Raw genomic sequence first — 26,094 nt, forward strand, 5'->3', positions numbered from 1 at the left:
TGAAGGTCTTCTGGAAAAGCTCTCGGATCATGCAGTGCCTTGCCCTGGGGTTGCGGATGGGGTCAGGCTGAGCTGGCTGTCAGCACCAAGCCTTGATTCTCAGACCTGAGATCTTGGCTAGACTGAGGAGATCTGCTCAGCATAAGGCTAAGGAGCAGAGAGGAGGAGATAGTTTAGAGACTGGGGCCAAAAGAGAGTTCAGAATTAGACCATCATTCAGGACACCAGACTTGAAGTTCGGACAAAGAAAAGTGGGTCAGGGCAGAGCAAGGATGACAGTGGTGGGATGCAAAGGGATCAAATGATGGCTTCACCAATTCTCGAGAGCAAGGAGGAACGTAGTACCGCGGTGCACGCCGGCCAGCCCAGGGCTGATGGGTAAACACAATGACAAGGGTGCTAGGAGGAAAACCACACAGGCAGAGGGAAATCACGGCTCACATGGAAGCAGGAAATGTCTTGGCACTGTCTTAGGAAAGGGCCCTGCCTGAGTAGCTTTAGATAGTGGATTACCGGGTACGTAAAGCCAGACCAATGAGACCATCCGGGGCTGAACTGGGAGAAGGGTTGTAGGAGCGAAAGGCCTCAGTCAGGGGACACAGGCTTTGGAAGCTGGGCAAGGGAGTCTGATTGTAACAAGAGAGCTTTCAATTAGCTAAAAAACATCCTGTTTATCACATAGTTCTCAGATCCGATCCAGATACAAGGCATAGCACAGTCCCAAAGGGAAACTTTTGTGGGCTTATTGTAGCGAGCGAGAGAGAGAGAGAATTACTGATGAACCTATGCCGCTTTCTAACTCTCATTTCCAGCTCCAGGGGATAGCATTTCTTACTCGAAACTATTGTCTGACAGAACTGTATCTCAACAACAACGCAATATTTGAGCTGGAAGGTATGTGTTAACAATTTCCCCGTTGATTGTCAATCAGGTCATAGCATTAAACAAGGGTCCTTGCCAATGGCACACAAACACCTTTTCACATTCCTGTTGAAAATATGTGATGGAATCTAATTTTCTGGGTGGTCTCACCTATATTTTATCTTAAGGAATGTGCTGTTAGATGGTGCAATATTCTCATCATATTCAAAATGTGAAAGAATCTTTTTAAACATAAGAATTTTTCCATCTTACTTCACAGCTGGACACAAATTACATATTGTGGGAACAAATTTTAACAATACTTGGGGACATTAATAAACATAAAAACTTTGAGTCTTAAAAGTTTTTACTGGCTGTAATTTTTACCAACCAAATTCCTGTTTGCAATCTGAGTTAACTTTATATGCACATCAATCTCTCATTTTTGTTTTTTTAATATTTATTTATTTATTTGAAAGTCAGAGTTACACAGAGAGAAGGAGAGGCAGAGAGAGAGAGAGAGAGATCTTCCATCCGCTGGTTCACTCCTCAACTGGCTGCAACTGCTGGAGCTGCGCTGATCCAGAGCCAGGAGCCAGGAGCCAGGAGCCAGGAGCTTCTTCTGGGTCTCCCATGTGGGCTTAGGGGCCCAAGGACTTGGGCCATCCTCCACTGCTTTCCCAGGCCATAGCAGAGAGCTGGATCGAGCCAGGCTCAAACTGGCGCCCATATGGGATGCCAGCACTGCCGGTGGTGGCTTTACCTGCTATGCCACAGTGCCAGCCCGCACAGCAATCTCTAAGCCAGCAGTTTCAAGCCAGACACAAAAGTGTATGACATACTATGTTCATGAAATACCAAGAAGTACAATGCACAACACTTTTCTCTGACATGTTATATCACAGAATCAGAACGTGATAAAGCAGAATTTATTCACTACGAAGGAAAATCTTGCTGCATAAATTATGATGTGACTATAAAAAAACCCACAGGCTTCTTTCATTTAAGGTAAAAATGTGAGAAAAGTATACAATTTAGAATCAATAAAAATTATATGAATTGATTTCATATATAAAGAAAATACTTATCTGAGCAGTTTGGAGTAAAGTCTGAACTGCTCCATGTATTGGCCTTATGAAATCTAAGTAACAGTGCCCCCCCCCCAAAAAAAAACAGAAAGAAAGAAAATAACGTCCCCAAAATCCAAAGCCAAACAAACAAGATCATTTTGCAGAAAACAAAAAGTAGAACAATAACAGAAGAAAAAAACTGATTCCACATTTTCACATCAGAATAAATTATTTGGATTCTTAGGCTTTGTTTTATTCTTAATAATAATTCATGAAATTAGTAATAGCCTTTCCTTATTTACCAGATAGAAGATATTCTTTTCTTGTCTTTAGTTGGTTTGTCTGATTAGAGTTAAAAATACTTGTATCTGTCAATGTAAATAATAAAAAATAATATAGAAAACAGTCTCAAATCTTGCAAATTTTTTTCCTCCCAGGTCTGCACTATTTGCCTTCCTTGCATATCCTCCTGCTCCACCACAACGAGTTAACAAACCTTGATGCAACAGTGAAGGAGTTAAAGGGAATGCTAAATCTGAAGACCCTAAGTAACAATTTGCATTTTATATGACCCTAAATTAAAACTAGTCATAACATGAGACTTTTCCCCAGATTTCAAGTTGATAATTAGAAGAGCAATATCTATAACTAAAATACCAACATATTTCTGAAAACAAGACAAGATCTTATTCTAAGACTTGCATTTGAGGGAATAGGGAAAAAGGCTTGTTTTGTGAAGAGACAGAGCGTGTTGGGTGAAAATGACAAAATAGCAAAAGACATTCTACATATTCAAATCTGGGATTTGATCTTTTCTCACAAAAGATTTCTTTCTTTCTTTATTTGAAAGGCAGAGTGACAGAGAGAAAGAGAGAGAGAGAGAGAGAGAGATCTTCCATCTTCTGGTTCACTCCCTAAATGCTCACAAGAGCTGGGGCTGGGCTAGGCTAAAGCCAGGACCCAGGAAGTCCACCCCTGTCTCTCACGTGGGTGGCAGGGACCTTAGTGCTTTAGCCAGCACCCACCGCTTCCCAGGCACAGTAGCAGAAAGCTGGAATCTGAAGTGAAGCAGCTGGGCACTTGACCCCAGGCACTCTGATGTACAGGGTCCCAAGTGACGTCCTGACCACTGTACCACCGAAACACTTTTCATCATCAGTGCTCATTTGAAGCAGCAAAAAATAAATAGTTTTGCTGTGAATTATGGAAGTCAGATGATGAATTAAGTTGCATACAGTCTAGACATCCTTTTAAGCAGTGGATAGATTCAAGAAAATGTAACTGGCCTTTAAATAATGATCATTATAGGAAGATATTTGAGGAAACTATTTTTTATCATATTCACATTTAAATCCAGCAATTGTAAAATGGGAATAGAATTATTCCCTCTTTGGTGTGGGAACCCCAGCCCAGAGTTAGCCAGATTGCTAAGGAATGTTGAACTTTAAACTGCTGCCTTGTACCACTGATCATTCATTCATTCATTCAGTTAACACGCATCATTGACTCATTCATTCAATAAGTGTTTATCACACATTCACCATGACACTCAACGAGATAACAGGGCATAAAACGAAGAAGAAATACTACACCGGAACCCTGTGGGGTTTACAATCTCTTAACTCTCAGCCAAAATATCTCCTTGCTGCAAAACTATTCGGACCATTTGCTGCATGTAAAAGCTTACTGATTTGAACCAACTGATGTTATCAAACAAGTTTGATGGGGCGCTGTAAGCAAGACTGCCCCTTTCGCCCTCTCGTAGTAAGCGGGATTGTGCCCTGAGTAAACGTGCCCGGTTCAGGGCTGGGTGGCCCCTGATAGCCAGCTTCTGCCCTGCCTGTCCCGGTGAGTGTGAGCTCAGAACTGGGTCAGCTCAGGAGCCCCATTCTTTGCAGGCCTGGCTCAGTGACCTCTGCCTAAAATCACCATAACTTGATCTAAGTTATATCAATTGCATAATTGTTCCAATTGAGAATCTTGTCTTGGATTTTTTTTTTTTTTTTTTTTTAAGATTTAGAGTCACGGCCAGTGCCGTGGCTCACTAGGCTAATCCTCCACCTGCGGTGCTGGCACACCGGATTCTAGTTCCGGTTGGGGCGCCGGATTCTGTCCCGGTTGCCCCTCTTCCAGTCCAGCTCTCTGCTGGGAAGGCAGTGGAGGATGGCCCAAGTACTTGGGCCCTGCACCCGCATGGGAGAGCAGGAGGAAGCACCTGGCTCCTGGCTTCGCATCAGCGCGGTGTGCTGGCCAAAGAGGGTGAACCAATGGCAAAGGAAGAACTTTCTCTCTGTCTCTCTCTCTCACTGTCCACTCTGCCTGTCCAAAAAAAAAAAAGAAGATTTAGAGTCACAGGGAGAGAGGGAGTCACAGAGACAAAGGGAGAGACACAGAGAGGGATATTTTCCATCTGCTGTTTCATTCCCCCAAAAGGCCACAATAACCTGGGCTGAGCCAGGCCGCAGCCAGGAGCCAGGAGCTTCATCCGGGTCTCCCAAACACTTGGGGGTCATCCTCTACTGCTCTTCCAAGGCCACCAGCAGGGAAGTGGATCAGACGTGGACTTGAACTGGTGCCCACAGGGGATGTTGGCATTGCAATCCCTGTGGCTTTACCCTGCTATGCCACAATGCAGGCCCTAGAATCATTTTTTTTAATGGAAAAAATGCCATATGCAATTGCCCCCCTACCCCCTCCTTCAACAAAATATCTTTTTAGAAAATTCTCGGTAGCAAATATTCACGTTTTGAACCCATGTCCCAATCGGGCTCACGGTACTACATGGAGAACATATTTGCGTTTTTCTGGGGGTAACCAATGTTATTTGCGTAGCAAAATCCTGTGCTTACGAGGTTCAACTCGTCACAAAAACAGAAAAGCAAGCCTATTTGCAGATGTTGCGATTTCTGTCTTTGCAGGCTGTCAAAACCGTACAAAAAATCTTCAGGTTGTTCGGATTCCCCTTCAGTTAGTTGAGAAAAAGCCTGGAGGGTGCAGGTTTTGCAGACTGAGCCCCGCGCTCCCCCTGGCGTTCAGAACGGGAACTGCGCAGCACCGGCGAGCAGGCGGGCGGGCGGCGCGGGGCTGAGCGCTCCAGGCAGGCCCCGCGCCAGCTGCAGAGTGTGAGGTCCCGCGAGCAGGAATTCCTGTCTTCCGGGCGGGCGGAGCCGGGCCCCACCCCTTCTCCCCAGGCGGTCTGCCTCTCCACGCCCTCTTCCCAGATCACAGCTCCCAGGAGCCCTGGACACCCGCTTTGCAGCTCCTGCACCCCTTTCCCCGCAGCAAGACAACAGGCCCGCAGCAGCCACCGCTGAATCCTGAGCCGAGCACCTGAACCACCCCAGCCCTTGCTTCCTCTCCCTGCTCTGCTCCGTGTTTCCTTCAGCTCAGCTGTGAGGAAGGATCCCCCCAAGCCTGCCTCCAGTAGTTGCTACCACCTGCTTTCCCAGTGCACACTGGGAGCAGGGGGTCCCCCTTTCTCCAGGCTCCCACGGGCAGCCTCTGTCCTCAGACGTTTCTACCCTGGTGGCCAGTCCGACGGCCAACACACAGGATGAAAGCAGGGCTGGAGATGCGGGGAGGCTGTGATCTCAAGGCGTGTCCATCTGAGCCCCTCAATCTGTCATTCGCCAGGAGGCGGGACCACTTGTTCCAAAAAAGAAAAAAAAGCCCCAAACCATCCAGCAGATAAACAGAGCCCACTGGGTCTCACGCGGCTGTGCTCTCACAGTGTCCTGCCTTATCCCAGTTTGCCTTCGGAAATCAGGGCTGATTTCCATTTTCAGCCAAAGTATTTGCATTTACCCAGTAATTAAGATCCCAAAATGTGTCTGCTGTCTTACTGCAGGAGGTGTTTCCTCGCAGCAAGTGTGTGTCAGTCCGCAGATTTTTAGGTGCACAGTAACAATGCAGATGCTGACCCTGCTGGGTAATCTTGACCCTTAACCTGAAACTCCCGTGTCTGACCCTTGCCCTCTGACCTGCCTTCTGTAAGCTGCTAGGGGTAATCATCTATTCAAATGGGGAGGTGATCCCTTATTAATCACATCCATTTTCTTCAAGGGGAGTCTTGAAATGATTTTTAATTCTGCTTTAAAGTTTTTTTAAAAAATAAATGGGAGCCAATTATAGAGATGACTATCTCTCTTTTTCCCTTTTCTGTTTCAGTACTAAGTAGCTTCACACATGTGGCTCATGGAAATCGGCTTGTGTGCTAAGACGGTAGAGACCTTTTGATAGATGGTTGGGTAAATGCAAATTTCGCAGACTGAGAATCCCACATGAAGATAAGCAAGACGGTGCTGGCGCCACCGAGGTGTGCTGAGTAGCCTAGGGCAGGTGGATTAAACAGTATTAACCGACTGAACATGAACGTGTAAGCAATTTTGCTTCATGCTTTCTGGAGGAATGTGCCCGTGCACCATTAGAACATTCAGACACAGGAAACTGATTTTATGCCTTAGAAACTTTCATGTATGATAATTCTGGCAGCATCAATCCAAAATATTAGATGTTGAATAGGCAGGGGAAGAAAAAAAAAAACAGTTGCAGATAAAATCGCTTCCTTCCAAAATGTAAGAGCTGGGAAACGGTGAGGATAATAGAAATGGAATGCCTTTCAAATCATTTAATTCTATTTACTTTTTAAAAAGTCAGTCTAAGCAGAGTCTGGGCTAACAGCTGAGGGTCCTGACTCTGTCCGTCAGATTTCACTGTAGGCTGAGCCGCACAGCGAGTCACCACGCGCACCAAAAAATTTGAGGACGGAGACACAATCGTGCAACACAAGTTCGGTGCTTCATTTAGCTAAAGCTAGACTTGTAGAGTTTACATAAAGAGGCTACTTAGTGGGATTAGGAGCAGAAGCCATGCAGAGACGCGACATAGTGATGCTGTCCGAGGGAACAGGGAAGACGCGGGTGCAGCAGAAGGAAATGTCACTGGCAGATGCGGGGACCTGTATCAGGAGTGTCCCCTGTGAGGGCGGGCTCCACCTCCAGTGGCTGGAATGTGCTCTGGGGTCCTGAGTTGTCACGTGCGAGTCCCTGAGACAGGAGCCACCAAGCCAACTTCTGCACTGAAGCATTTGTGACTTCTACTTCCTAAATCCTCATTATTTTTTTAAAAAATTATGCTTTGCTTTTGTACCCCTGCCACCCTCTCTCTGACTTTCTCTGGCTTGAGCGACAATGCCTGATCCCTGTGGATCTCCTAAAGTCTGTCCTTACTGCTGCTTTGAGAGACATTCATCCTGGTCCTCCATCCTGTAGCTAAAAATCATTTGTTACCGCTTTGAACGCCACCTCTTTCAAAAATAAAACGCAAACCATTTTTTGCCACTTAAGGAATCTGGAAAAATTTCCGCCTCATTTTCCCTCTCGTTTTCCCCACTGTGCACCAGTTTCCTTTCTCCCAAATCTCTGTGTTGCTCCTGGCTCTGCCTTCTCTTTTATGACTTTCTCTGTCCCACAACCTTTGTTTATTCTGCACCACACGTCAGCTATGCCTGGTTTATGTCCTTCCCAAGCCACTGTTTTCCACCAGGAGTAGCTATATATCAGATTTTATTAGCCAGGCCAAAAAAAAAAAAATGGGTTTCTACAACAGATATCAGAATGTTTTATTACCTACAGAGAAAACCTGTAGATGACTGACTTTCCATTCCTAAGCAGTCTGTGTTTTGAAGCTTGCTCCCTACCTTCAATGATTTTTATGTTGCACTGTTCTTTACCCACATTATTGAGTTTTTGTCCCCGAGTTTCTAATGCTTAATGTTATCATGCCTTTATCAAATTTCTCCAGCAGTACTCTTAGATTTAGCAGGTTCATTAAGTGAGCGTCATTTTGGAGAGGGATGGTGCTGGCAGTAACTGGAGCTTTGTCCGCTACTGCCATCTAGTGGTTTTACTCATTATAGGTATTTTTCAGAAGTACCACTTTTTTTTTTTCTTCAGAAACCTTTTATTTAAGGTATACAAACATCATGCGTTTCATAAACAGAACTTTGGGAACAGTGATTCTTCCCACTGTACCTGCCCTCCCACCCTTCCTTCCTCCTCCCAGAAGTACCTTCTAGAAACTAGATAGACTTCAAATTGCTAACGGTGCCCACGAGGAATTCAGACAAGCTTCATTTCACATTGCGTTCAGATAAATCTGCTTAATCTTATTCAAGTCTGAGTAGGGAAGAGACTTGCATTGCAAATAAAATCTCACAATTTCAAGTTGAAGATTGTTTGAAATGTACCTACATGCTGATTTTTTAAAAATGTATTATTCTAAAAGCAGAGTGGGGCTGGGAGAGGGAGGAGAGAATGAGAGAGAGAGAGAGAGAGACAGGGATCTTCCATCTGCTGGTTCACTCCCCAAATAGCCACATCAGCCAGGGCTGGGCGACGCCAATGTTAGGAGCCAGGAGCTCCATCCAGGTCTCCCACATGGGTGGCAGGGACCCAAGCGCTTGGCCCATCTTCTGCTGGTTTCCCAGGTGCATCAGCAGGGGGCTGGATTGGAAGTGAAGCAGCCAGGACTGAAATCAGCACTCTGATTAGGTGATGCCAGCGTCATAGGTGGTGACTTAACCCTCTCAGTCACAGTGCGGGCCCCATGATTCCAAGGGATGTGAGGACAGGGGTGGGAGCAGACACAGGTCTCCCACATCCAGCCACTGCCTTGGAAGAGCAGTTCAAGATGTATCCTGGCACCTGCACACCAGAGGTGCACAAGACAGTTAGTTTTGACCTTGGGAGCTCCTGGAGCTGTTACTGGCATCTGCATTTTCTGCACGATGCACAAGCGTATGAACAGAGAAGGAAAAACCCTGATTGAGTAGTGTACTGCATCTCTGCCCACCTCATACAGGCATCCTCGGGACATTTGAGAGTGGATCAAGACTCCCAAAATTTTAACAACAAAACAGTCTCGGGGCCAACGTGGTGGTGTAGCGGGTAAAGCCGCCACCTGTGACACCACATCTCATTTGGGTGCAGGTTCATGTCCCAGCTGCTCCACCTCCAATCCAGCTCCACGCTAATGGCCTGGGAAAGCAGTGGAAGATGGTTCAAGTGCCTGGGCTCTTGTACCTATGTGGGCTCAGCCCCAGCCATTGTGGCCATTTGGAGGGCGAAACAGCAGATGGAGATACCCTCCTTCTGTAACTCCACCTTTAAAAATAAGTAAATAAATCTTAGGAAAAAAAAAAAAGGCCAGACTCCCGTGAAGCTAACTAGCTCTTCCTGTACCAGTTCATCAAGGGCATGTTAAACCTGTCCTCCCTTGGGATAGGTTTGGGTCAGTGATATGCCCCCAGCACCCAGTGCACTTCCTAGTAGGTAGTATGCACTTGGTAGATATTTGGTGAATGAATGGATTTAACAGCTAGGAAGATTAAGCATTATCTGGATAAGGAAGGGCTTGGTGGGGTCTAGAGTTTTTTTTTTTTTTTTTTTTTAATTGACAGAATTAGTGAGAGAGAGACAGAGAGAAAGGTCTTCCTTCCATTGGTTCACCCCCCAAATGGCCACCACGGCCAGCGCTGCGCCGATCCAAAGCCAGGAGCCAGGTGCTTCCTCCTGGTCTCCCATGCAGGTGCAGGGCCCAACCACTTGGGCCATCCTCCACTGCCTTCCTGGGCCACAGCAGAGAGCTGGACTGGAAGAGGAGCAACTGGGACTAGAACCTGGCGCCCATATGGGAGGCTGGCACCGCAGATGGAGGATTAACCAAGTGAGCCACAGCTCCAGGTCCAGAGTTTTATAAGTCTTGCATTTTCCCTGAATCCCGCAGTTTCTCATATTTTACCAAATAATACTAATTTAGATATCTGGCATCTTATTTTTGGTTCTCTCTCTTTGCAGGTCTATACCAAAACCCTTTGTGTCAATATAATCTGTACCGTTTATACATAATCTACCATCTCCCAGGAGTGGAGCTGCTGGACCGAAAACGTAAGCATGGCTCTTTTTTTTTTTTTTTTTTTTTTTTTTCAGAGCAATATTTGAGAAGTAGTCTTAAAACTTAGGCACGCCTTTGGTTTTTTTTTTATTTTTTTTAAGATTTTATTTACTTATTTTTTCTTAGAGAGAAAGAAGGAGACACACACACAGAGAGAGAGAGAGAGAGAGAGAGAGAGAGAGAAATCTTCCATCCACTGGTTCACTCCCCAGTCAAAGCCAGGAGCCTGGAGCTTCTTCTGGGTCTTACATGTAGGTGCAGGGGTCCAAGCACTAGGGCCATCCTCTACTGCTTTCCCAGGAGCATTAACAGTGAGCTGGACTGGAAGTGGAGCAGCCGAGACTCGAACTGTTGCCCATGTGGGATGCTGGTGCTGCCAATGGCACCTTAACCCATTATACCACAGCGCTGACTCCTGGCAGAATACCTTTGAAAACGGTCTTTGTAAAAGTAGTGGTGTTTGTAAAGTTTTTCAATTGCATTTTCCCATCAGTGTCCTAGTGGGTTTGCTTCCAGGAACTCCACACCGCCAGTCTCTGCCCCAAATCCTCAGTGGCTCCAGTTCCTCACCAAGAATGAGCACCTGTACCTGTCCTCTGTGCCTAAAGTCATCTCTGGGTTGTGTAGCAATCTCACGAAACGCCTAACACAACGAGACTGCTCTGTGCACTGTTGTTATGCTGTATTGTTTAGTGAATACTGACAAGAAAAAGGTCTATACCTGTTTAGTACAGACACAATTTTTTTTTTCCAAATGGTTTTTTTTTTTTTTTTTGGACAGGCAGAGTTAGACAGTGAGAGAGAGAGAGAGACAGAGAGAAAGGTCTTCCTTTTTCCGTTGGTTCACCCCCCAAATGGCCGCTATGGCCAGCACACTGCACCAATCCGAAGCCAGGAGCCAGGTGCTTCCTCCTGGTCTCCCATTCGAGTACAGGGCCATCCTCCACTGCACTCCCGGGCCACAGCAGAGAGCTGGACTGGAAGAGGAGCAAACAGGACAGAACCGGCTCCCCAACTGGGACTAGAACCCAGAGTACTGGCGCTGCAGGCGGAGGATTAGCCTAGTGAGCCACGGCACCGGCCCCAAATGATTTTGAATTGTGGCTGGTTGAATCTACAGATTCAGAACCTGTAGATGTGGGGGAGCCCGACTGCGCTTATGTTTTCATGTTTGCTCCCTGAATTTGTCCTAGACGAGGGATTCTAAACTGAGGGTGAGGAAAGGGCTCCCCCTTCTGGTCCCGGTTTGGATGTTAACTTGTCGGATGCCACATCACATGTTCCCTGGCACTTTATTGTCTCATCAGTGAGGGAATTGGACAGTGTTGGTCAGCTTCCCGCTACTGTAACAAAATGCTTGAGAGAAGTGACTTGTGAAGGGAGTGCTTTATTTTGGCTCATGGTTTTGGAGGTTCTCAGTCCAAGGTCTGGCCACGCCCATTGGTTCCACCTTCTGATGAGGCCAGAGGATGGCGCTAGGGCAGTGTGTAAGCAGGGAGGATCATGCAGCTAGCCAGGAAGGAGACAGAGTCTGGGCTGGACTGTTTATAACTAACCATGAGAGCTACCTTCTAAGGATGCATCTCCAGGTACCTAAGGACCTCCCAAGAGGCCCAGCACCCAAACACCATGATGGGATTGTTTCCACACTCTTAACACCACAGATTTATGACTTACGGGGTTTAAGTATATACGTGAGTTGGGGAGCCTTGTCCTGTTCAAATCATAGGATGGACTGAATCTCTCAAGGCCTATTTAAGTTCCAAAGGCCATATTCTCTGAATTTTGGTAATTACATCACAAGTTCTATTTTGTCTCTTTTGAATCAATTGATCTACTTATCCTTCAATTTTGACAGTGTTAACCCTTAATACTGAGTGACTCCCTTCTTTGGGGCTGGATCAGAACCTTGTGGTCCTATGTCCTCTTTCTGAAGCCCGGAGGATAGGAGAGGCCTGTCTGGAAGGATGGCTTCAGTTACGCATGGTGATGCATTAGAAAGAGCCTGGGACGCATCAGTGATTGTAAGATTACAGAGACAACTGCGGTAGCCTCTTTACAAAGTTCACATGTAACCTAGCGCAGGCCAATTTTTACAAGATTCTGCTTTGACTCGCTCGACAGCGGACTGACAGTGCTACTCACTAACGGGACTTTTTGCATTCATCAGATGTTACAGAAAAAGAAAGAAGGTCAATGATTACCATTTTTGACCATAAAAAGGCTCACGTCATCCAATCAATAGCATTTAGAGGAAAAGTCGATACCTGGTGGAATCCCAAGTCACCTTATAAGCAAAAGAGGAAGCAGAGACTCCCTTCAGGTACTTTGATTATTATAATGACCATTCCAAACACAATAAACAAATCACCTGTGCCGTAGAATAACACCTACCTACTTTCCAGTGTCCTCCCTTCACGTTTAGAATGGCATTAGTCCAAAGTGGCTGTGCGATTTTCATCCTCACTCATGCATGAGGTAATGTGCTAATGATGGGATAACACAAAGAGTCTTGAAAATTTCATGTGAAATGAATAATATGGAAAATCTATACATACATTTTCATTTTTTTCACCAAATAATTTCTTCATTTCACTTCCATGAACTTTTTGAAGCAACCCCAAACATTGAAGCCCCTCCCTTGGCGTAAGGAACAGTGTCAAGGGAGTACAGTAAATAAATGATGGTTACTGTACTTAGTCACAGCAATTAAGGGTTAGAAGTTTTTGACTATGTAGGGAAAATACAAGAAAGAAACAAGATCACCTGCCATTTTGCTACCTGCTACCTCGCACTGTCCATAGTTTGATTCTCACATGCAAGGTCATTATATGCAAATACAACTTGAACACTTTTGGTGATGTTTCAATCATTGAATTTTTAATGCCTCCTATGTAACAGAAATCCAGATTGGTTGTTTTCTTCTCGCACATTAGAAAGTACAAAGGGAGCGAGCCTGGGGTTAAAGCTCCATGATGCCAGTGTTCAACAATACATCTGTCTTCTATTCTGCTCTTGTTAGTGCACCTTTTGGTTGCAAAGTGACTGCTGTTCTACCACGTCTTGCATCGCCATTCCAGGAAGGAAGCGGGGGTGGGGGGGTAAAGAAAGGTGCAAAGACAAAATTCTTTTCCTTGTGACACTTTGTTTAAAAAGAAATGAATAGACTTTTTAGAAATGAAGGAATAAATATTAAATTAGAAACTGGTTTTGAAGCTATTACCTGGAATACAATGTAGAGAAAGGGAGAGATAAAAGACACTAATTAGATGCTGAGATAGAAAACATTAGGAAGAAATCCAGTATAAGCTTAGTAATAATTCCTGAAGAGAAAAATTATACTGAGAAATTGACCAGAGGGTACTATTTGAAGCATGATGACTCCACATTTTCCAAAATTGATGATTTATACGAATCCTTAGATATGCCAGGCAAAGTAAATCCAAAGATGTAAAACACACACAACGAACCATACCACCACCAACAACAAAATCCACAGGAAAGACAAAACAATTCTACAGCAGTAGAGAAAAACTGCAGATGGCCTGTAAGAGACAGCCACGAACTCACAACAAGCTCCCTGGTTGCATTTATGGGATGGGAGTTGGAAGACGGTGACCTCATGCTCTGAAAATGCTGATGCAAAGTCAAGGGCAGCCCAGAATTCCATAAGCAGCTAAATCACATTCGTGAATGCACAAGAGGGAGAGGAAAATAAGAGAACTGAGACCTTCTCCTTGACTATTTTTATTGGGAGATTTTTTTTTTTTTGACAGGCAGAGTTAGAGAGAGAGAGAGACAGAGAGAAAGGTCTTCCTTCCATTGGTTCACCCCCGAAATGGCCGCTATGGCCAGTGCTGCGACGATCCGAAGCCAGGAGCCAGGTGCTTCCTCCTGGTCTCCCATGGGGTGCAGGGCCCAAGCACTTGGGCCATCCTCCACTGCCTTCCCAGGCCACAGCAGAGAGCTGGCCTGGAAGAGGAGCAACGGGGACAGAACCGGCGCCCCAACTGGGACTAGAACCCGGGGTGCCAGCACCGCAGGTGGAGGATTAGCCTAGTGAGCTGCAGTACTGGCCTTATTGGGAGATTTTATTCGTGTTTGTGTTTGTTCATTTGAAAGGCAGAGAGAGAGAGAGAGAGAGAGAGAATCTTCACTCCCCAAATGCCCACAATAGCCAGAGTTGGATAAGGCCAAAACAGGGAGCCAGCAACTCCAGGTCCCCAACATTGGTGGCAGAGACCCAACCGCTTAAGCCATCTCCGGCTGCCTCTCAGGGTGTGCATTAGCAGGAAGCTGGATTGGCGAGCAGAGCCCAGGCTCAAAGTTAGGGGCTTCAATATGGGATGCAAGCAAACTCAGCAGCAACTCCACTGCTGTGCCAAACACCCACACCCATAAACATTTTCTAGCATAAAAAAATTGAAAAAATATTAAAATAGACATGCCTATATACTCATGCATATTCAACAGTTATTAATCTTCTGCCACTTTCAGGAGCCGCCGGTTATTAGACTCTGTCTCTCTACTCTTGGAAGAACGGGTCTGCCGTAGCTATGGATGATTCATAACTACAGGGGCAACAGGAAAGCCTCGATCAGTCGCTGACCTATCTGAATGTTTCAGTAGCAGACATCTGAGCACTTTCTGGCATTTAAGCTGCAAGTTCCAAAAAGAGGGCTGCTGTCCTGTTTAAGCACAAGGCCACTATCGCAGCTCAGAACTGATGTGCTTGTATCATCCCGTCTTGTAGGCCATATTCATCTTAGCCGCAACTGTTCCAAGATGCTTTCTGAAAATGTCCTTTCAAATGAACATCCAGTCTGGGCCGGCGCCGCGGCTCACTAGGCTAATCCTCCGCCTGCGGCACCAGCACCCGGGGTTCTAGTCCCGGTCGGGGCGCCGGATTCTGTCCCGGTTGCTCCTCTTCCAGTCCAGCTCTCTGCTATGTCCTGGGAGTGCAGTGGAGGATGGCCCAAGTGCTTGGGCCCTGCACCCCATGGGAGCCCAGGAGGAAGCACCTGGCTCCTAGTTTCAGATCTGCACAGTGCGCTGGCCATAGCGGCAATTTGGGGGGTGAACCAACGGAAGGAAGACCTTTCTCTCTGTCTCTCTCTCTCTCTCACTGTCTAACTCTGCCCGTCCAAAAAAAAAAAAAAAAAGAACATCCAGTCAATAGTGACAGGCACGGGTGACTGCCTACTCCTTTTTTATTTAGGATAAGTTCTCAGTTTCTTTCTCCCATGACTTCTTTTTTAAAGAAAAATTTATTTATTTATTTGAGAAGCAGAGTTACAGAGAGAGGGAGAGAGGGGAAGAGAGAGAGAGAGAGAGAGAGATCTCCCATGCCCTGGTTTACTCGCCAGATGGCTGTATCGACCAGAGACGCGCTGATCCAAAGCCAGGAGTCAGGAGCTTCTTCCAGGTCTCCCACGCGGATGCAGGGGCCCAAGGACTTGGGCCATCTTCCACTGCTTTCCTAGGCCATAGCAGAGCTGGATCAGAAGTGGAGCAGCCAGGATCTGAACCGGCGCCCATATCTTCCTGGACTTCTTTAAAATAGTGATGGCCCAGACTGGGTGTTGTCAGATGAGTGGTAGTAAACTGTACTGCGGTGGGAGAGGAACCTCAGAGTAGGATATTTCCCCTTTTAGAAAGAGCTAAGGCACTGGGGTAAAGCTGTCATCGGCAGCACCGGCATTGCATGGCGCTGGTTCCGAGTCCTGGCTGCTCCACTTCTGACCCAGCTCCCTGCTAATGTGCCTGGGAAAGCAGCAGAAGATGGCCCAGATTCTTGGGCCCCTGCATCCCTGTGGGAGACCTAGAAGAAGCTCCAGGCTCCTGGCTTCAGATCAGCCCAGTTCTGGCCACTTTGGCCATTTGGGGAGTGAACCAGCAGATGATTCACTCTATCTTCTTCTCTCTCTGACTTTCAAATAAATAAAATAAATCTATTTTTAAAAAAGAGATCTATTTTTAAAAAAGAAAGAGAGAGAGAGAGAGATAGCTAATGCACACAATAATGGGAAATACTAGGTCATCCACCCCCCACCCCCAGCCCACTCCATCAATCAATTTTTTGGTGTTAGAATTATCACAGGCATGCAGGGTGGTCATTGCTCTAGTGCTTTATGTATCATTTAAATAGATTGCTGAAATAATTATTTACTTTTGTTTCTCTTTACTTCTTTTTTTCAAAGTAAGTTCATTTATTTGAAAGAGAGAAAGAAAGAGATGGGGAGTGTAGAGAGAGAGATCTTTTACCTGCTGGTTCACTCCTCAAATGCCTACGAAAGTCAGAGCTGTGTTAGGCTGAAGCCAGGAATCTGAAGCCAGGAAGATCCATCTGGATCTTCCACGTGGGCAGCAGGGACCTTAGCACTTGCAGCTGCTTCCACAGCTCTCCCAGCTGCGTTAGCAGGAAGCTGGATCAGAAGCAGAGCAGCCAGGACTTGATAGGACAGCACGCTGAAATGACAGATGGGCGCCCCCTAGCAGCAGCTCAGCCCATTGCATCATGATGCCTGCCCCTTGATACCCCAATTTAATTTGAAGTCCCTCTCCTTTGGAAATGTTTGCACACTCTGACAACAAGACACATAAGCAGATGGCTTTTCCTTGCAACATTTTTTATAGTATAGCAAAAGTAGAGAAATAATCCAAATGGCCATTCATAGGGGAATAGGAAATAAATTATGGCAAATCCATGTAATATAAACTACTCTATTATAGAATTAGTCCAGGATGTATTGGGGGCATTAAAAGACACACTGCAGAGGAGGAATAAAATGCAGAGTAAAATCAGCATTAGAGTTTTGCCAACAAACAAATTTCTGTGTTGATGTATATGTATTAAGTACAGGTGTGCACACACAGGGGAGGAAGGGGGGGAGGGGGGGAAGGGGGGAGGGGGGAGGGGAAAGAAAGGAAGATGGTAACTGATGCAATGGATGTTGATTAAGTTAATTTTGGTGACTACTTTGCAAACCACATTGTACTTCTGAAGTATATACATTTTTGTCAACTACACTTCAATAAAGCCAGATCATGGGGGATCAGAAAGGCCAGGGAGAGGCCTGACAGCCACTACGAAGGGAGGGAGGCTGTGAGACCACCCGAGGCAGGGCTGCGTGCTTGCTGCTGCTGGTGCATTGGCAAGAGCCCTGTTGTGGGCTTGAGTGGCCCAACAGGTGCTGGGTACGTCTCATCCCCAGCCGGGCACCAGGCCTTCTGCAGAGAAATAAAGAAGGCGAGGGCAGGCTCTGGAAGATTCCCTAAGAAATCCAGGCTTTGAGCTCTAAAGCCAGGCAAGACAGAGATTCTTGTGATCTAGGATTTGTTGATTCTGTGTCTTTGAAGTGAATGCCAAGAATCCAAAGGGTTGCAGTGGCCCTGAATGTTTGTCTTGCTTTGGACTGTTCACCCGTGTACAGACCCACGTGCCTGTCAGAAGAAAACAGATCCACTTCAGCAGAGGAACCTCAGTCTCTTAATCATCAAAGTTGCCACTGGTGGTTAAGCTGGATTCCACTGGTAGCCAAGTTGATAAAGCCCTCTGATCTCAGGGCTTTCAAGATCTGAATCATGTTAAAGAATCTGCCTCAAAAACTAAGGCGAAATTTTCACGCTAGCAGGAGAAAATTTCACTTTTGGGTTTGGTCACAAGGCATTTTGCAGGGACTGAAAAATTTATGTAGATGATTGCTTGACAACAGCGGTGTTCTGGAGTTTTCCTTTGTGCTGTTGTTGCTCTATTGTTTTTAAATGTTTGAAAAATACTAATTTAAACATGTATTTGTTTTAGATTTTGCGTTTGCTGATAATGTAGACAAGTAAGTCCATTTTTTTAACCCTGATTTTTCTTATCAGATTATTCCCTAATGTTGTTCCTCTAAGGTATCCCCATTTCCTAAAATAGATTTTAATGACATAAAAAAAAAAGTGACTAGCCCTTCAACAGACTGGGAAAAGTTGCTATGTTTTCCCATGATAATTGAGCTCAAGCCCTGGAGTCCCATTCAATGTATTTAGGCTTTTTGTAATATTCTATTTTTATTATTATTACTATAACCCCAAATACATGAAAAGGAGATTTGATGCATTAAAGAAACAAAACTTGTTAAGAGTTATGAGGGATTTAACCTTCCTTATGTACTTTTCCCCTAAATATGTTCAATGAAAGCAATCACAAATCAGTATCTTATGTTCACTGGAATTTACATTTTCTTTTCTTTAAAGATTTATTTATTTATTTGAAAGTCAGAATTACACAGAGAGAGGAGAGGCAGAGAGAAAGAGAGAGAAAGGTCTTCCATCCAATGGTTGTTCACTCTCAATTGGCTGCAACGGCCAGAGCTGCACTGATCTGAAGCCAGGAGCCAGGAGCCTCTTCCGGGTCTCCCAAGTGGGTGCAGGAGCCCAAGGACTTGGGCCATCTTCTACTGCTTTCCCAGGTCACAGCAGAGAGCTGGACAGGAAGTGGAGCAGCCGGGTCTCAAGCCGATGCCGATATGGGATGCCGGTGCTTCAGGCCAGGGTGTTAACCCACTGTGCCACAGCGCTGGCCCCCTACATTTTCTTTTTTTCTTTTTTGATACGTAGAGTGGACAGTGAGAGAGAGAGTGAGAGAGAGAGAGAGAAAGGTCTTCCTTTTTCCGTTGGTCCCCCCCCCCCCCCCCCCCCAGTGACCGCTGCAGCTGGTGCACCGCACTGATCCGTAACCAGGAGCCAGGTGTTTCTCCTGGTCTCTCATGTGGGTGCAGGGCCCGGGGACTTGGGCCATCCTCCACTGCACTCCCGGGCCACAGCAGAGAGCTGCACTGGAAGAGGGGCAACCGGGACAGAATCCGGCGCCCCGACCGGGACTAGAACCCGGTGTGCCGGCGCCACAAGGTGGAGGATTAGCCTAGTGAGCCGCGGCGCCGGCCCCCCTACATTTTCAAAACCAAATACTTCATGAATACTATGGAAAACATTTCTATCTCCTGAATACTGATGGTTTAAAAATCATCATTCTTTTTTATTCCTTCTTTCTTTTTTATTCCTTCTTTCTTTTTTATTCTTATTTATGAATCTTTTCTTTAGATTCAGTGTTGAAAAATACCCTCATGTGCATTTTTGAGAGAAATGATAGCTTTGCAATAAAATGTACTTATTAATATTCACATTATCTAAAAATACTTCAGCACTGTCACTTCATGCAGTTTTCAAACATGAAAGCAAGAATGTGTGAGAGACCCAAACTGTAACAGCAGGTCCCAACTTTGTTCAGAAACACGATTTCCCTAAAACAAGCCAAAAGCGCAATAAAAAGTGTCACTTCGATATCGGAATATGGGGTGCCAATTATATTACTGTGTGCTTATTAATAAATTCCCAATATGAATAAGCCTCTGTGGGTTCTTACCTAATATTAGAGAAGAATTTTGAATACCGGCATAACTGAACAAGGCAGCATGATAAGTTTTTAAGTTTTTATTCTGTAAGAGAAATGCATAGGCAAGTGGGGGCTCTATCTAAAAGAGAGAGGGAAATCTGGATTCATACCCAGTACCAGAAGCCAGCCTCATGGAGGAGCATCTAGGCCAGGAAGCATGGAGTGGGTGGCCCAAAGGCCACATGCCCTGGAGATGCAGGGGCAGCATAGGGCCACAATGGCAAAAGGCCAGAAAAAAAAAATAAATAAAAAAATAAAACAAAGGGCCAGGCCTACCATGTTCCAGGCCTTTAATCCACTTCCAAAGTGGAGTGGTTAATCAACCTGATTGGCCGATGGGCACACAGGTGTGGCCAGAAGAGGCATGAGGTCACACAGGGGCGTGGTGAAGGCGTGGTCTTCCAGCTCATAAACCTGATCAATTTTATCCTGTATGCCTGCCTGCCACAGCTTGGCCTGAATGTCATGTGTCAGCAGAGTATTCGAGAGGTTGGCTAGTGGCACTATACAAATAACACAGAATAAAAATGTAGCATTAGTTCCTTTACAGGGAAATTTCATTTTGCTTGAGTTGACTTTGTTTTTTCCCCCTGCACATAATTGCTTTCCTTGCAGAACTCTATTTGAGGACCCTGAAGATGCTGTCTTTGTGAGGTGCATGAAGCACTCGCTCATGACATTCACATCAATGAACTGGGACACAGTCCCTACTCGGGAGGAAAAGTACCTTGAAGAGAGAAGCCCAGAGCCTGCTCAGATGCTCACAGTGAGCCTGCGATAACCCACGTGGCTAGGACGGCTGCCCGTATGGAAACAGGGAGACCAACAATAAAAAATGATTCCTACATTGTATGGTTTGAGATGTCATATTTTAACTTTACATTATAATCAAAGGCTTAATGGTTCCACCAAATAAAGAGTTCAACAGATTAAAAGTAAAAAGGACCACAGGGGCCAGCACTGTGGCACACTGGACAAAACCACTGCCTGCAGCACCGGCATCCTACACAGGGGCTGGATCAAGACCCGGCTGCACCACTTCCAATCCAGCTCTCTGCTGTGGTCTGGGAAAGCAGTAGAAGATGGCCCAAGTCCTGGGCCGCTGTACCCACATGGGAAGACCTGGAAGAAGTTCCTGGCTCCTGGCTTCAGATCAGCACTGGCCGTTGCAGCCATCTGGGGAGTGAACCAGCAGATGGAAGACCTCTCTGTCTCTCCCTCTCTCTCTCTCTCTGTAACTCTGCCTCTCAAATAAATAAATAAAAATCTTTTGTACAAATGGGATCTCAGAAGATGATTAATGTGTGTCTGGCTTCTTTCACGTGCCAATGTAAGATTTGTGGTTGCTGGTAGGTGTGAGTCCATGGTTCTCATGGCTGTGCAGCATTCCATCGCATGACTACCTGTAGTTTATTTCACCCGGTGCACTATTTTATATTCTCGCTTCTGGAGACATCTGCCAGCTCTGGGTGTGGACCAACGACCTGGACTCAGCCTTGCCAGGAGCCTGCTGCTAGGGAGAAGAGAACCCAAAAAAGCTTTTAGCTGTTAGCCGGTGCAGAGTGACGAAATAGGGCATTGAAGGTAATTCAAGCTCACTGTTGGCTTTCTCCAACGAGGAGCTAAATATAAAGTTTGTAAAAGGCAGAGGGACATTTTCCCTCCTCTGCTGATGCTTGGGAAACACAGATGAGCTGAGGGAGGGAGATTGGAGCCCAGTTGGGCAGGAACCGAGAGCCACAGGGGAGTGGGGAGGTGCCACGAAGAACCCACAGCCTCCACGTGTGGTGGGCTTTGATGCAGGGTTCTGTGCCGGCCAGAATCTAGAACCTCGGGTGTGCTCCCTGCCGAAGGCTGTGGCAACAGTAAAGAAACCCAAATTCGGTGGACATTCATGGAGGCAGTGATAGCAAAGCCAGAGTGATTTCTGTGGTTTCCAAGCCGAGGTGATGGAAGAGATAAAGGCATTCTCTCGCTCTGTTGCTCACTCCAGGGTGGTCTATGTTCTGCTTTCTTGATTATTGTTATTTTTACATTTGGGGGTGGGGCAGGAGTGAGCAAGTGAACGAGGAAGGACTTTCTCCCCCTTATCTGCTGGTCCCCCTACATGCCCACAATGGCTGGGTCTGGACCAAGCTGGGAGCCGGAAGTTCTATCCAGGTCCCCGACAAGGATGGAAGGAATCCAGTTATTTCAGCCATCACTGCTGCCTCCCAAGGTCTGCAAAAGAGGAAGTTGGAGCAGGAGCCAGAATCAGAAACTGAATCTAAGGGTTTCTTTGGCTTTTTTTTTTTTTTAAGATTTATATATTTATTTGAAAGTTAGAGTTACACAGAGAGAGAAGGAGATGCAGAGAGAGAGAGGGAGAGGTCTTCCATCACTCCCCAATTGGCCACAATGGCCTGAGCTATGCCGATCCAAAGCCAGGAGCCAGGAGCTTCCTCTGGGTCTCCCACGTGGGTGCAGACACCCAGGGACTTGGGCCATCTTCCACTGCTTTCCCAGGCCACAGAAGAGAGCTGGATGGGAAGAGGAGCAGCCAGGACCCAAACTGGCGCCCATATGGGATGCTGGCACTGCAGGCGGTGGCTTTTCCTGTTAGGCCAGAGCGCCAGCCCCCACCTAGGGGCTTCAATGTGGGACCTGGGCATCTCAACTGCTAGGTTAAACTGCCACCCCTATATTCTGCCTTCTTTGCAAAAACTAGTGAGGGACGAGGCCTTCTCTCAGTGGCCTTGTGAGTGAACCTCCATAAAGCAGAGCCTCCAAGCCTTCACACCTCCAGGTACCTGCAGCCTGGCTGAAAGTTCCACTGTGCCATCTTCCACCTGGAGAAAGCCCAAGCCAGAATGAGTCCAGGTCAGCCGCCCCGGGATTTCTAGCCTGGAGAAATGATTTGTGACAATGTGGATTGGTGTTTCAAGCTGGGAAAAATGTGATACACAGCAACAGATAAGTAATACAATAACCTAGCTTAATCCACTGTGCTTTGTGGAGTCTTTGCAGAGTTCCAAGGGGACTCTCACTGTGTCATTTCCAAGAGCTCGTGAGAGACTCAGGGTTCAACAGCAGCTACAGCACTGCTGCTGCACCCATCCTGGTATGGAAACTGAGCTGAGTATCCGTAGGCCCAAGAAGCAGGAACACACTGGGTACTGGCAACCCACTCCATGTTGGAAACGGTGTATTTGGGATCCAGTTGGCCCCCACATTACATAAACAGTATTAATTTTTTAATCAGAGTGCAGTAAGTTGAGGATGGGATACTGTAATCTGATTAACCACCAAGAAGACAGTAAAATAACATGTAGCTTCTGACGCTTGTATTACCACAATCCCCAGACAAGAATGGCAAGTTTGTTCTAAGGAAAAAATGTCTAACAAAAGTCTTCAGTCCAGAAAACCAATGGGAACATGGCTCACTTGCAGGAAGAAAAATATCTGTGCTAAAGTGGATTCCTCAACACTAGGTATTTTTTATTCAATCATTTAAGGCTAGGAAGTGGCTGTGATTGGGAAACACTGTACTTTTTTTAAAGATTTATTTATTTATTTGAAAGACAGAGTTACAGAGAGAGAGGAGAGGCAGAGAGAGAGAGAGAGAGAGGTCTTCCATCCGATGGTTTATTCCCCAAATGGCCGCAATGGCCGGAGCTGCGCCGATCTGAAGCCAGGAGCCTCCTCTGGGTCTCCCACGTGGGTGCAGGGGCCCAAGGACTTGGGCCATCTTCCATTGCTTTCCCAGGCCATAGCAGAGATCTGGACAGGAAGTGGAGCAGCCAGGTCTCAAACCGGCGCCCATATGGGATGCTGGCGCTTCAGGCCAGGGCGTTAACCCACTGCGCCACAGCAGGCCCCATGGGAAACATTGTATTAAGTACTATTTCAGGGAAAATGCAAAAGAGAAGACCTCTTCCATCAGTCATGTACGACTCTGTCAAAATGGAACACACTATCATCAGAGGTGTTTTTACTTGTCGTTAAACAACAGGAACCCATTCCAGTTGGCTCATGTGGGAACAAACTTACTTCAGGATTTGTGTGTAGGAACAAACACTGACCCACAGACCTACAGAGAGCCATGGCTAACAGCTGGGGCTCTGGAATTGGGTCTTTTTCAAGATTTACTTATTTGGAAGGCAGAGCAACAGAGAGAAAGAAAAAGAGATCTTCCATCCATCTGCTGGTTCACTCTCCAAATGGCCCTCTACAGCTGGGGCTGGGCCAGGCTGAAGCCGGGACCCCGAAACTCCATCCAGATCTCCTACATGGTGGCAGGGGCCCAACGCTTGGCCCATCCTCTGCTGCTTTCCCAGGCGCATTAACAGGAGCCGAGTTGGAAGCAGAGCAGCCAGGACTTGAACCAGTGCTCTGATATGGGATGCCGGCATTACAGGTGGTGGCTTAATCATTGCGCCAAACGCCAGCCCCAGACCTCTCGTATTTACTACTCACCAATAATAAACTCTGGCAGATAGGATCAAGTTGATTAGAACTGTGAGCTGGAAGACCACGCCCCCTGTGTGATCTCATTGGCTTACCTGCCAATCAGACCATGTAAGCACTCCCCAGGCCCCTCCTTGTTGTCCCCCACCTCTCAGCTTCTGCTTTCCTGTCTGCACGCTTGCTCCATGTGGCTCCCAGCCTGCTCTCTGCCTGGCAAGGACCCAGCTTGTGTTTCTGGACTTCTTTCTACCCTAAATAAAGCCCTCACTTTGCTGTGCATTTCTCTTTTTTTGCCAGGCAGAGTGGACAGTGAGAGAGACAGACAGAGAGAAAGGTCTTCCTTTTCTGTTGGTTCACCCTCCAATGGCCGTGCCGATCTGAAGCCAGGAGCCAGATGCTTCCTCCTGGTCTCCCATGTGGGTGCAGGGCCCAAGCACTTGGGCCACCCTCCACTGCACGCCCGGGCTACAGCAGAAAGCTGAACTGGAAGAGGAGCAACTGGGACAGAATCCAGTGCCCCGACCGGGACTAGAACCCCGGGTGCCAGCACCGCAGGCAGAGGATTAGCCTATTGAGCCGCGGCACCGGCCTCCTGTGCATTTCTAAGTAGACGTTAAAAACGTACCATGTGACTGGTTTATTTTTAGCTGATATTCAAAATTCTTATCTGAACAGATGGCAAAAACCCACCAAATTATTAATATTTAAAATTATCAATAAGGCTGGCTGTATCAAACCAAGATGAGCTGTTTGTATCAGTAGGCACAATTTATTTTAAAATCAGCACGAAAGCAGCCTCGGAGACACAGCACTATCTTCAGACATCACATTCTAGCTCTGCTCAGACACCAGGGTGGCTACACGTGGATGGTGGCATCTTTTCTAAATGAGCTGTCAGTCTCTGGACAGCAGGATCCCCCTGAAAAGCTTGCAAGGAAGACAAAGTTGGGCAGAGTATGGCACAGGAATTTGTTTTACATTAATTGTGTACATACTGTGTTTAGTGCATCATTTAATCAGAAGGTTCAGGAACAATTTTTTTTTTAAGCACATGCTGAGATATCCTGGCGAGGCCTTCTTTCTTTCTGAGGCATCTGACATTTCTGAAGGTCCCGATGCTAGGAACTGCCTCAAGTTAGACTGCCCAGGATAATTTCTATGGAAAACTAAAATTAGCTCGGCTGCGGCACTGAAGCCTCCAGCTTTGCACCATCCCGCTGCGTCTTACAAAGTGGAACCTTGCTCCTGTGAACGCTCTTTCGATGACCTTGATCCACACGTAAGTTACAGTTTTCCAATGTTCCATGTCAGGCTTCGCGCCTCTGCCTTCCCTGAAAATCTCCTCTCCCCCACGTCCACTCTGCTGGTCCCTTTGTTCCCTGGAGGTAACATTTTCATCTTACAGGGGGTTTATTTTCCTTTGAGAGCCACGGCTGGGGAGCCAGCCTCCAAAAGGGCCTAGACATGGTTTCTCTGGGTTTTGAAAGCAAACGTTTTCCATAGGGAATATCTGTTCTATCGTAGAACAGCCACGAAGCAGACGTGAGGGTGAGGCCAACAGGCTACCGGAGAAAGCCTCTATTCTACGCGATGTGGAGTCCCGCCTGGGGCCATGCAGGTGTCACGGGCATCAAGGACACAGTCACAAGAGTTTCCGGGCTGCCAGCCAGGGTGCGGGCCATCCGTGCAGACACCTGCAGTGCGTTTCACTCCTCAGACGCCTGTGGATCTGCGGGGCCATCCCGTCCGCCTTCCACCCCAGCCTCACTTGGGCGAGGCTCTTTCTCCCCGTCCACACAGTCCTTCGGACTGGGATCCTCCTGGGGGTCTCCCGCTGCGGCTTCTGGCTGCTCTTCATCCACACAATTGGAATTGACGTCAAGTTTGCCATCTGAGAAAAAAAAGAAAAAGTATCATTCATTGGTTTTTCCCTACCACGTGTCAGACACTCTGTTCAACACTTGATTACATCTTTAAACCCCACAACGTCTACCCGAGCCACCTCATCATCACTAGGACCGCTGCTGTCATCATTTACAAATGGGGACCCCAGAAGAGAGGGCTCTGGTGATTGCTCCAAGCTGCCCAGCGTAGCAGTCGGACGGCACAGCGAGCCCAACCCAGGCCTTCAGCTCCAAAGCCAGGCCCCCGAGTCAGGCCTGTTGGTGGGCACTGCGCAAACTCTGCATCCACATTCAGCTTTGCTTTGATGAGCCTGATGTGCCTGGGGGGGCCAGTGCCTGCCTTGGCTGCTGCTTTTCTGTAACTGCAGGCAGTGGGGCGTGGTCTACGTTTGTGAAGCAGCAAGGTGTTCAAGACTGAGAGCAG

General features: G+C 46.8%; 2 protein-coding genes across 5 annotated transcripts in view; one reads left to right on the forward strand and one right to left on the reverse strand.

Moving 5' to 3' along the window:
• Positions 1–25,529, forward strand: part of LRRC72 (leucine rich repeat containing 72) — a 46,718-nt gene extending 21,189 nt beyond the window's left edge. For 2 of the 4 annotated variants that reach the window (XM_002720850.4, XM_008274088.3), the window contains 6 exons: positions 813–894; positions 2,369–2,479; positions 9,788–9,877; positions 12,055–12,207; positions 17,689–17,716; positions 19,936–25,529. In XM_002720850.4, coding sequence (XP_002720896.2) covers positions 813–894; positions 2,369–2,479; positions 9,788–9,877; positions 12,055–12,207; positions 17,689–17,716; positions 19,936–20,101 — 630 coding nt within the window. In that variant the 3' untranslated portion in view covers positions 20,102–25,529. The remainder of the gene's footprint in view (positions 1–812; positions 895–2,368; positions 2,480–9,787; positions 9,878–12,054; positions 12,208–17,688; positions 17,717–19,935) is intronic. The other 2 variants (XM_070059582.1, XM_070059581.1) reach the window with 2 other exon arrangements.
• ANKMY2 (ankyrin repeat and MYND domain containing 2) overlaps positions 24,516–26,094 on the reverse strand; it is a 43,805-nt gene continuing 42,226 nt past the window's right edge. The window contains exon 11 of the mRNA XM_051832561.2: positions 24,516–25,657. Coding sequence (XP_051688521.2) covers positions 25,473–25,657 — 185 coding nt within the window. The 3' untranslated portion in view covers positions 24,516–25,472. The remainder of the gene's footprint in view (positions 25,658–26,094) is intronic.

Source organism: Oryctolagus cuniculus, chromosome 16 (assembly GCF_964237555.1).
Source record: "Oryctolagus cuniculus chromosome 16, mOryCun1.1, whole genome shotgun sequence".
Lineage (NCBI taxonomy): Eukaryota > Metazoa > Chordata > Mammalia > Lagomorpha > Leporidae > Oryctolagus > Oryctolagus cuniculus.